Genomic DNA, 12,341 nt, shown 5'->3' on the forward strand with positions numbered 1-12,341 from the left:
CAAATACGAACAACCCAACAAATCCAATTTGGCTCCCCAAGTTTTTTTTTAAAATGTCAACATTCAAATGTCACTATAAGCCAGGGTTGCTGGGCTCATTGTGGTTCACTGTGAATAAGTAATCTTTTGGTGCATAATGTTATAGAAATATATGGCACGACCACACCTGGAATGCTGTGTACAGTCCCCTCCCTCACTTCAAGGAGGACATTGCAGAGCCACAACTGGCCAACTCAAGGCCTATGGTTTCAACTCAATCATACAATGATGCTGAAGCACTCGCAGTGGACCACCAGCTCATGAGCCACCAACTAGGATGGCTCACTGAACTTAGTCCACTAGCACTTGGTCTTCCATCTCATACCTCTCAGGTGAAGCCCCAAAGCAGGTGAGTTGGGACTTGGTACCCACTTACAACATACCTCAAAATGTAGTGCTGCCTCTAAAAATCTGAATTCCCCCCCCCAACCCTGAACTAGCAAACGTATTCTGTTCTGCAGGCTTTAAACCAGGCATGGCCAAACTCCGCCCTCCAGATGTTCTGAGACTACAATTTCCAACATCCATGACCACTGGTCCTGTTAACCAGGGATGATGGGAGTTGTAGTCCCAAAACACCTGGAGGGCAGAGTTTGGACATGCCTGATTGAAACCATATGGAACAGAAACGGTTGCACTTGTCTGCTTGTACATGACCTACCACACTACGGAGCTAGTTAAAAGTTAAATTGTAATCATGTGAGAAGCCCTCAAAATGATGCCCGGGAAAAGAGAGACTTCCAGGTTTCAGGAAACCTCTGTGATGAAAATTGTAATGTGAAACAGTCCAATAACGATGGCCTTTTATTTGTCAACTACTGGAATAATAAGGGAAAAGACAAGATAAGTCACTTTTCTTTTCTTTTTTTAAACGCTTTAAATAGTGATTCCCACACTTTTTCAATTCACAGAGCACCTGGACTTCGAGGTGCTCCCAGCAGGAAACTTCTGCTCTGAGATGTTGGCTGTCATCTTTGCCATCAATACAGGTGTTTAGCCTGAATGAACTAGAATTAAATACTTTGAAGAGCTGATTACAGAAACATCGGGCTGTTGGCAATGATGGCACAACAACTCCTACAGATGGAATTAGCTGAAACCTGGTCAGATGGATGGTTTTTATGTAAGAGATTGCAAGACAATTAAAAATAAAAAAAAATCCTAGCCACTAACTTAACACCCCCCCCCCCAATTTGGGGAAAGTCTACCGTTACTCCATTTCCCAGTTAACAATTGTGCTACCACATTCTGTAGCAGCTTGCAGATTTCTTAGCTGTTTTCAAAGGCGGCCCCACAGACAATGCATTGTAGCACAGGTAACTGAAGTCAGGCGATCATCCCCATCTAGGTATTTTAACCACAGAAATGTTAAGTTTGGGAACCACTGCTTTAAATGAACTTGTTTCTTAAACTATTGCCCCGACTGACTTGCGAATACACTTTATGGGTAACAGATTAACTCAAACATCCTCTCTGCCAGCGTTGTTTGTTTTCTCTGCTGTTTTCCAATATCATATAATAGGTTGAAACTTTGTTAATCTATCTTAAAATACAATTTAGGAAAGAAATAGGGGTGTAAGCACAGGCTCATTTCCTTCACCTGCCTGAGAAAGGGAACTGCACCAGGTGAGGTAGAGGTTTCAGATGCTGTGTTATCGTTTTAAAAATACAAGAGATCAAACCCACATTTGAATAACCACCGACAAATCCCTCTACACCAAGGACCAGTTATTCAGCCACCTCTTTTGCCAAGTGGTTTCTATACACACAGCAGCTGGAAAATATCCTGCAGCACTCATGGGAATCAATGTCACCCGAAAGTGATCTGGGGGTGCGCAGGATCAGACATCACTTCACCTGCATGACGGCAATCTTCGGAAAGGAAGTTGTATGTAAACAGCAGAACCTGACCCAAATCTTAAGAAGACTAGCCACTGAAAGTTTCTTTTGATTAGGTGCATCTAAGCATCAGAAGGAGGGCAGAGCCACTATGCTAGCTGTGTGGCAGGTGGGTCGCAGTTGCTTACTGGGAGGGAGGTGGGAAGGTGCAAGGGAGCAGGGCTGGGGGTGTGTGGTCAGCGCAGTGCAAATGCACTGGCAGGAGCACCATATTGGCCCTGCTGGTGCATTTGCAACATGCTGAGCTCTCTGCCTTTTCCTGCTCCCTGTAAGCAAATGCAACCCACATGCCAGTAGCTCTGCCCCACCTACATCTGCCAAACATGGGACAGAAAGCCATGAATTTGAAATCCATACTGCATGACCAATCCACAGCACATAACCATAGCACAGAGGTTTTCAACCTTCTTGAGTCCATGGCTCTCTTGACCAAATACAGTGGTACCTCGGGCTAAGTACTTAATTTGTTCCGGAGGTCCGTTCTTAACCTGAAACTGTTCTTAACCTGAAGCACCACTTTAGCTAATGGGGCCTCCTGCTGCCGCCACGCTGCCGGAGCACGATTTCTGTTCTGAAGCAAAAGTTTTTAACCCGAGGTACTATTTCTGGGTTAGCGGAGTCTGTAACCTGAAGCGTATGTAACCCGAGGTACCACTGTACATTCTTTCTGTGGCACCCCTGTGGGGCTCAGGTGCCCAGTTATGTCACCCTTTGCCTGCAGAACTGGCAGCCTCTCGCCCTTTTTTCAAACACCCTCCCTTGTGGAGAGTTCCCTTAGCATCCTCTCCTTGGGAGTCCTCTGGGCAGCCGCTGCTCCCACTCCTGGTCTCTGGGCTTCCCACCACCTGTCCCAAAGGCCATTTGCCTGCAGAGCTGATAGGCAGGGCTGCTGCAACAAACAGCTGTGCAAGCCTTTGGGAGGCAGAGGTGTGAGCGGGCATCAGAGGAAGGAGGGAAAGAAAGAGGGACAGAGGCCAGTGTTGTCCGCAGCATCCCTGACCATCATTCAAGGCACCCCAGGGCACCACAGCACACTTGTTGAAAACCACTGCCATAGCACATCAAATATTCCCAATCAGCCATGGCATCCACAGGAGGATTTTGATGAGGCCTGTGTTCTGTCCGATTTGGCCAAGATACCAACCTGAGGTGGCACTTGTCTGAGGGGAAAACCAACCACAGAGGAAATGCACACGGAAGCGATGTACTGGCAAGTGGAAAGCATTTACTTGGAGAAGAGGCTATTGAGATTCAGGTGCAACTTACTTCCAAGGAAATCGGTTTAGAATCGCCACCCTCAGAATAAAGCTGAGGCAACAGAAGGCAGCAACAGTAAACAGTTTCAGTCTGAAGCCTCAGAACTTACGACAAGCTGCAATCGTTTGTAAATGGAATAAAAATAACCTCAACCCGACACTACGGAGAACACAATGGGTCACAGGCAGGCTTGAGTTTTGCTGACATACAAAGTAGTACTTGGTCTTTGTGATTTAGCAGAAAAACCTACAGGCCCTTTCTGTGTGGGTAGGTATGCAATTATATTTCTACAGCACTGCGGGAAGAGGTTTAACAACCTAGCAGTTGTTATGCTCAAGGCAATCTGGTGGGGTGCGCCAAGCGAGACAGAGAGTTGCTCAAAGAAATGGGTTCACGGAGGTTCTAAGAAATGGGTTCACAGAGGTTCTCGTATTTGAACTCTCTGTCACTCTGTCCTGTGGTATTCACTAGAAAACGCTATGACTAAGTGGTGTTATAAAGCACCTACCGTCTCATGCCCAGTGTTGCCAGGAATTCTAAGAAATCAAAATATCAGTGTTTTCGTAATCCCTGGTCAAAATCCAAGATAGCTTTGAAAGGTTCAGCCCACCATCGGTGATTCTGCATGGCATCCAATTACATCCAAACATAAGACAAAAGACTGCACCTTGGACCCATCGTGCAAAAATTTGGCTGTGATACCTTCACAGTTATTCAAATGCAAAGCAAGCAAATAACTTTCCAAAATACGCAGCGAGAGATACATGCAGAGAAGCAGCAGAACAAACACCAGGCAAAACCAGAAAGCAGGTAATTCAAAGTAATTTGTGCTGTAACTACACAAAACAACAACTGAATAAAATGCAGATTTGTGTCAAAGGCCTCCAACTATAATGGACGGTATAATCTTATATCTACTTTCCTTAGGAGTAAGGCGCTTTGAACTCATTGAGCCTTACTTCTGAGTAAACGCATACAGGATTGCACTGTTAGATGCTTTAAAAAAAAGGGGGGAGGATCAAACCAGTGATTCTGAATGGTATCCAATTATATCCAAACGTAAGACAAAAGACTGTACCTTGGACCCATCGTGCAAAAATTTGGCTGTGATACCTTAACAGTTATTCAAATGCAAAGCAAGCAAATAACTTCCCAAAATTTGGAAAACTACTTAAAATACATTTTGAAGATAGACTCGTAATTACAGTGCATCAAAATAAGACAACAAATTTAAATAAAGATTTCTTACATTTGGCACATACGAACCTTTCCGGGGGAGGAGTTCTACAAAATGGTTGGTAACAAGGGTAATGAATTTTAGGAGCCAAAAAGAGACGAGGGAAAGGTTCTAATTTTGGATTAACAGGATAGTAGAACCTGACATTTAGACCTCGAAAAGTCTATTAAAGTAGCTTTTTTTCTGTTGGACAGTTGCGTTTACCTGCAATTGTGACAAGCGGCCCATTCAGCGCACCCTTCACCTAGCACTGCCTATTACGATTCTCACACTATGCTACCAAAGTTAAAATGAAGCCCAGGCTCTCACTTTTGAAGGTTGCTGAATTTTAATCTCCTGGGAGTCAGATGCAGAGTCTGATTTGGTACCTCCGGAATTTGGCTTCTCCTTTTTTCGCTTCTGTTTCTTTTTCTTCTTTTTCGCTCCCAAGTCTCCTCCAGGACTTCTGTAAAGAAATTGAGAGTTGGGAAAAGATGACCTGGTGTTGTTTTTAAAACACACGCACCCCTCCAAAAATGTACCAAAAGTAGCTCAGGGTGGTTCTTTTTGTCATATTCAAAAATATTCCCCAATTCTGCTACAGAAGGAAAAATAAAATTAAACCTTGGAAAAGAGGCGCATTCATGCAGTCTCTGTATTTAAAAGTGGAGCTAAATTACCGTACATCATCTCCCTCCCCAAAACAATTCCATCCCCTGTCCCCAAAATACAACCCTCACATGGAAGTACCTTCTTTGTAGTGAAACATAATAGAATGAGGTTCTTTGGGAAGAAAAAAATGTAAGACTCAGCTATCTGAATTGCACTGCATACACTCCCAGCATCCAGCAGAACAGATCATATTTGAAAAATGCTGATACCTATATCCTTCACAGCCATCTATGATATCATTATTTTCTGTATCAAGTTTATGTAGCCTCGTCTGCTCTGCACAGGACTATTTTTACCACACCTCCACAGAATCACGAAACTGCTTTGTGGTCATCAGCGTATAACCTAATTTTAAAATGTCAACCTAGAGGGAAATGTCTTCATTTAAATGTTCGCGTCACACCATGGAATGAAAGAGATATTGCAGTCGTCCCCTCCCTTGAAGCTTGAGATCAAAAGGGATTGTGTGCTCAGTACCTCAAAAGCAGGTGATTCTAAATACAGCAAGGAATTTGACATGATCACATCTTTTAAGCAGCATTATTCGCTTGCAAACCTTTCTCTGCACATCGGTGCACGCAAAAAATGGCACCGGAAACTGAAAAAGGAAATTTCCTGGTAGTTAACAACAAAAGGCTTTCTGTGTTCTACATGTCTGGAAGATACCTGTTACTGTTATGCTTCCCAATTACTCACACACTATTAGCAAATCTATTTTGGTTTTCTACCAGTTTAACTGCTATGGCTTCACCCCTCACAACAAATTCTGGGAAGTGGAGGGTAGGTTTCTTTGTTTTGTTTTGTGCAGTGGGTGGTGATGAAAATTTCCACTGGTGCTCCCTAACCCTAAACACAGAACTACAGTTAGCGTTCCTGCAGAAATAGAGGCCTCCTATTTCATTTTGAAAGTAAGCCCATTTTATCTGAAATTTCCATTAGCTAGGTAGGCCTACTATCTGGTTCCTTGAAGAATTTATGATGGAGCCTAGGAACCTAACCCTGCCCCGCAATCCTCCATCACAGTGTGGCCTTCCAAATGTTGTCAGACTATAACCACCATCTCTGAGTCATGTCTTCTCTGTAACATCCTCTGCTGTGAATTGGTTTCCTTTTAAACATATTGACTCTTCATATAGCCAGCGTGGTGCCCTTGAGATGTTGGTGGTCAGAGATGGAGGGAGTTTGGAGTCCAACGACATCTGGAGGCCACAGGTTCCCATTCTGATTTTATGGTCCTCCCCTTAAAACCAGGATGGAGAGCCTGTGATGTTGTTGAGCTCAAACTCCCACCATCCTAGACCACTGCTGTGCTGACTGGCGCTGATGGGACTTGCATTTCTACAGTATCTGGAGGGCACCAAATCTACCCTTACAAAACCCTCAGCAGCAACTCAAAATATTCATACAATGAGCTAGTTCTTGCATCCAGTGTCAGATATATAAATGGCTCCTTAAACCAAGGTTGCAGTCACCAAAACGGAATGTCTAGTTGCCATTTTGGGGCCAGGCGGCTCTAAAGTCTTATTTTCCAAATGATGGACTGGCTGTGATTGATTCTCAGTTAAACATCTGGCTAGTAAGAAGTTTGAGAACTTAAAGCAGAAAAGGCACTTTATCCGGGGATAAAGGTAAAGTAAAGGTAAAGGGACCCCTGACCATTAGGTCCAGTCGTGCAGCACTCATCTCGCTTTATTGGCCGAGGGAGCCGGCGTACAGCTTCCGGGTCATGTGGCCAGCATGACTAAGCCGCTTCTGGTGAACCAGAGCAGCGCACGGAAATGCTGTTTACCTTCCCGCCAGAGCGGTACCTATTTATCTACTTGCACTTTGACGTGCTTTCAAACTGCTAGGTTGGCAGGAGCAGGGACCAAACAACGGGAGCTCACCCTGTCGCGGGGATTCGAACCTCTGACCTTCTCATCAGCAAGTCCTCTGCTTTAACCCACAGCGCCACCCGTGTCCCTTTATCCAGGGATAGTCCACATATATATTGGCCTATTCCTACAGGATGTGGTATTTGTGTGTGAGAGCAGTCCAGATCCAATGATCCCCTGGCATGTACCTCCAGATGGTGGAGATGTCAGGCGCCATCCTGGCACCCAGGCACCTTCTCAGGTGCAAAATATGCTGGCTAATTTTGAATACTGCATATTGCTAAACATGGTTTAATGCTACATGCATAAGCAAATCTCATGGTCCCTTCTGCTTTGCCTGCTTGTTCACTCAGCACTAAATCACGGTTAGCATTAAATATGAACCAGCCCAATAATTTGTTCCTTTTCATGACATACAAGGTATACATTTTTCTGCATTTTGAGGAACGAGAGGCAATCAATTCCATTGTGCTTTTATTTACTGTATCCCATCCCTCATTAGTAATTGCTGATGTATTGCTGTCATTTGCTTATTTTCTGAGGATGCATCGCTATGCTCAACAAATTTCAACAAGTGACTGGTATGATTCACTGCCCCGTAACACTAGGCAATTGATGGAACAAGACACCTTGCTATATGCATACTGTAGAAGTGACAGAATCAACAGCCAGGATCCAAAGGAGCTACAACATTAATTCCATGTGCCCATATAGTGGCTCTGGACTCCTACTGTGGCAAGTTGCTATCAGGTCCAGTGATTACAAACCTGCCTAATTCTCAACCTTGGGCACAGGTGTGTATACGAGCTGGACCTAGAGAGTAGCATAGCACAACTTTTGCCAACCAGCAGATGAGTTGCAGTACAAAACATCTGGACAGCATCAGGCTGGCAATGGCTGACCTAACAGCATGCAATTGTGTTGCACTTTAATCAGGTCTGGGTTGGAGACTGCCCCAAACCCCATTTAACCCACCCTGAGCATATAAATGCAATTTTTTTAAAAAACCAACTGAATCAGATTTGTTTTAAAATATTTGTGCAGTCGCCATAAGCGACAAGGAATTGCATACGAAGTCGTAGGGAGGCTGGTAGAGGAAAGATGGTACACTGTGTCTCTCCTCTGTGTCCAGCACAAAAACAAAGTGAACTGGGTTTTTTGGGGGGTGGGGAGGTTAGTAGCTTTTAACAACTTATTTACAAGGCAGACAAAGTGTTCATAACTACCGTATTTTTCGCTCTATAGGACGCACCTGACCATAGGAAGCACCTTGTTTTAGAGGGGGAGAACAAGAAAAAAAAATTCTCCCCCCCCTCTGCTCAGCGCCCCTTCAGCAAAGCGGCAGGAGAAACGGAGCCCCTTCCATTTCTCCTCCCGCTTAGCTGAAGGGGCGATGCACCTTAGCTGAAGGGGCACCTACCCTTCAGCGAAAGGAACCCGAAGCCTCCGGAGCGCAGTGGGAGCTCGCGCTGCGCTCTGAAGGCTTCAGCAAAAGCAACGCGAAGCCTCCGGAGCGCGGAGGGAGCGCTCCCTCTGCGCTTTGGAGGCTTCACGTTGCTATCGCTGAAGCCAAGGAGCCTGCATTCGCTCCACAGGACACACACACATTTCCCCTTAATTTCTGGAGGGGGGAAAAAGTGTGTCCTATAGAGCGAAAAATACGGTACTTCTGCTTGCAGCCTACTTGCACATTCATTTCAGCAGTGCACTTTTCACTCCAACCAATACATTTTGCACTTCTGTTTGCACAGAGGAAAACAGGGGTTGAAAACCTGATATTTTAACCCAACCTAATTCTGATCAGGGGTACAGACATGAGTCTGGCCCTCAGAACTTTGCACACCGATTATTTCAAACACCCCAGGGGAGAAACTGCCGGCAGCAATTTAATTCCAAACTAATGCTGATTTTTTAAAAAAGCAGACCCATAGAGAGGCAGGGACATAGCCAGAGGCAACTTCAATAGTTACGGTAGAATCAGCCTTCCTAGATGAGCTTTATAAATAAATTAAAAAGCAAGAATTTTTACAAGCCCTTACATACATACACATATTTTTTTTAAGGAAGATGGGACTTTATTCTCTGAGGGAATGTTCCCTCCAATTATTAGGTAAAGCTCCCTAACTCGGCTTCTATAAATTATTTTTCACCTAGAGAAACCGATCTGCAGTTTTGTTGATGTGAAAATTTGCCTATTTTTGCTGTCTTCCATCTGTCAAGGGCCTATGTGTATTGCCTAAGGACGGAGACAAATCTAGGTAACAGCTGGATTTTGTATTTTCAGAACTGGGACATTAACTATTGTATGTTTCTTCTCAATACAACTTGAAACCTGTAACGCACCAAACAAGAGCCTCTTCTGAATGTCTGCTACCTCCTCCCACATTCCATCTTAAGACTGTGACTAAATGCAGATTCTACCCACAGCTCCTGCATCAGCCAACTCCCCCCACAATCGTATACCATCTCGCCTGGTGAACATGAAAGCTCGCACACCATTTTGTAATGTTTTGGTCGACCTAACAAAGACATTGTCCTAATATGGATTTTGAGATACTGTCCTTAGTTATTTGGAGCACACCTATGGTCCAAAAGAAGCATAGTTCAAATGTCCGTATGCTTCCACGGGTTGTTGACTGATCACCTGGAAGCAATTTTTCCTTACCACCAACAACCAGGCTAGTGGCTATTTACAAGCCTCCTCAGGTCTAGACTGCCTGGCCTTTCATACTACTGGCATTGGGCTCCTTCATCTGAATTACACCCATAGAAACCTCAGGTCAATAAGCTGTGCTGTCATCTACACACTGAGAGAATAGCCTTATGGGAGATATTAAGCCAAATACCGTACTTTGATTACAAGAAGAAGCCTTTGAGTGGGGCCTTTTTAGAGTGCCACACCTCAGTGTTAGAGCACACGTTTCACATCTAGAAGTTACTGGATTCAGTCCTCTGCATCTTGATTTTAAAGTACTGTTCCCTGTGGCAGCAGTCAATATTCAGCGAAGTGGATTTATGGCCTGACTCTGTATACGGCAGCTTCATGCAGATGTCAGGCACTGTGGTGCAATCTCTCAGGATCCCAAGCCCATCCAGTTCCTTATTTGGATGGACTTCCGCTGACCCAGGGGTCTTGTGCATTTCAGCTGGTTTAGCACAAAGGAGGGGCATTCAGTTTAAGCAATTGCATTTCAAGAAAATTGCGAAGCAAAGCAGAGAAGATTCCATGAACAGAAAAGCTGGGGGAAACTTTGAAGAGATGTTTGGCCCATGGGCCTTAGGTTGCCTACCTCTGCTCTAATTAGTTCTTGTTATCTCAGCAGCATAGTGCAAATTGAATGATACAGCTGGAGTCTATGGAGAGCTGAAATTACCCTTTAAAGAGGATACACACAGCATACTTGTAAAATGTTTGCAAAGACAGTGGATACCAAGCAGGTCCCAGGCTTTCAAGACACCAGTGAGCTTCAGAAATCCTTTAAGCAAAATGAATAAGGAGCCTAGGGGAATCATCATCCATTACAGTTTTATTTATTTAACTAAATTTATAACAGTTCTATCTAATCCCCAAAGCTGTTTAAAGAATAAAAACAAAACAGGCATTACTGATGCCAAGAGGCAATCTTAAAACAGAACCAAAACCAAACAAGCAAGATCAAAAAAAGGAAGCCAAATAGCCAGAGAATCCATCAATTCTCAAATCTGCCTCTCCACACAAGCCAGGTGTGCCATGCTTCTGAAGTCCAGCTGGTCAGTCCAGCTACCTTTTGACCTGGCAACGTCCAATGTCATGATGTCCAGTGACTGGCATGGGGTTGTGGCTTGACCAAAATGGGTCTGCCATGCCAAATGGGGAGGAGTAGAAGCTGTAATGAGACCCACAAGCCAGAGGTTTCCTCGCTGTCCTAGGATATCACACCCAATTAACAGAGGTCTTGCTACCAAAGTGCTTGTGGAGCAAAAATATTCCTCCATTGCCAGATGTTATGGGGCCAAATGCACCTCCTTGAAGCAAAGCATTCCACAGTTTGGGGGCAGATACTGAAAAGGCCCTGCTCCAAGTAGATGCTGATATTAACATCCACAGAAGATGGTATTATCTGAAGCAGGACTTTGCTGACAGATCTTAAAGTGGATGGGGAGAGAGTTGTGTGGGAAAATACACCCAAGACATTTTAGCAATAAATGTGAGAGTGACAAACATACTTGTAATCAGGGTGTACTAAATCTGCAGCTCACCAAGCGTCTACTCAGTGGGCAAACCCCAAGTTTGTCTTGTATAATCTATGCATTGGCCAGAAGGACGCAGAAGGCATCTGCTAAGATGATTCGATACACCTCTAAGCATCATCTAATACTTTTGCTTCTGCCACAACTTAACTTCTTCTTTCAACAGCAAAGCACATTTATTCCCTTGGCAAACATTTTACGTCTGCTGAGCAACAAGACAATCTTGTTTTCCAGCCCTCCAGCTTTATTTGTGTAGTTGCCTTTAATTTTAGACAATTTATCTGAGTTAGGAAAATCTGAATGCCTCTCTTTCAAACACTAGAAGCTTTTAACAAAAAAATAAAAAGAAACCAACATATTTGAGAAAAAGAAGGGGAAAGTGTAAGAAGTGACTTCCCTTAAAGCCCATGAATTATACTTCCCATTTGCGAGATACAGGGTTAAATAGTTTTGGGTTGCAAAAGGGCTTTCCCCTGATGAAGTCAAACTGAAATGAGGTGTTTCCCATTATACACTGGACACAACCTGGGTCCAGTGGTTGGGCACATGCTGCCAAGTTCAGTGCCCGCCTTCTCCAAACACAGCTGAAAAAGACTCCTGTGTATTTTGAGGTTAAACCATCCGGCCCTGGAGTTTTACCCAACTGCATATTCTGAATGGCACCTTCTACCTCCTGTTCTGTAATTTTATGGTTCAGCATTATCTTGTTTTCCTGAGAGATTTTTTGTAATCCATTTGTTTTTAAAAATTGGTCTATATCAAACTCTTTCTGTGGCCCTTGTGTATATAACTGTTTAAAATACCTCTGGAAGCATTTTCTAATCTCCACTGGATTCTGAATGTTCTTTCCTTCCACTTCCAAATTAGTGATAGTATTGAGCTTTTGTCTTTTTTTCATTTGCCAAGCTAACAATTTTCCACATTTATTAGCCGATTCAAATGTCTTTTGTCTCATTTGTTTAATTTTCCATTCAATTTCCTGGTTCATCATCTTCATATATTGCACTTCATCTTCATATATTGCACTTGATATAACTTTATGTCTCTCAGAATCTCTTGTGACTTTGGTTTCGCTCTTAGTTTCTTCTCACCCTCTTTTATTTTTTCCAAAATTTTATCTTTTTTTTCATTTTGGGCTCTCTTCTTTATTGTAT

The 12,341-nt window shown here is 43.7% G+C and overlaps 1 protein-coding gene across 4 annotated transcripts in view; it reads right to left on the minus strand.

Moving 5' to 3' along the window:
- NMT2 (N-myristoyltransferase 2) overlaps window positions 1-12,341 on the minus strand; it is a 36,767-nt gene that overhangs the window by 18,273 nt on the left and 6,153 nt on the right. For 2 of the 4 annotated variants that reach the window (XM_083578650.1, XM_083578651.1), the window contains exon 2: window positions 4,742-4,877. In XM_083578650.1, the coding sequence (XP_083434776.1) occupies window positions 4,742-4,877 (136 nt within the window). The remainder of the gene's footprint in view (window positions 1-4,741; window positions 4,878-12,341) is intronic. The other 2 variants (XM_083578653.1, XM_083578652.1) reach the window with 1 other exon arrangement.

Source organism: Podarcis filfolensis (assembly GCF_964270895.1).
Source record: "Podarcis filfolensis genome assembly, chromosome: 12".
In the NCBI taxonomy this organism is placed as follows: domain Eukaryota; kingdom Metazoa; phylum Chordata; class Lepidosauria; order Squamata; family Lacertidae; genus Podarcis; species Podarcis filfolensis.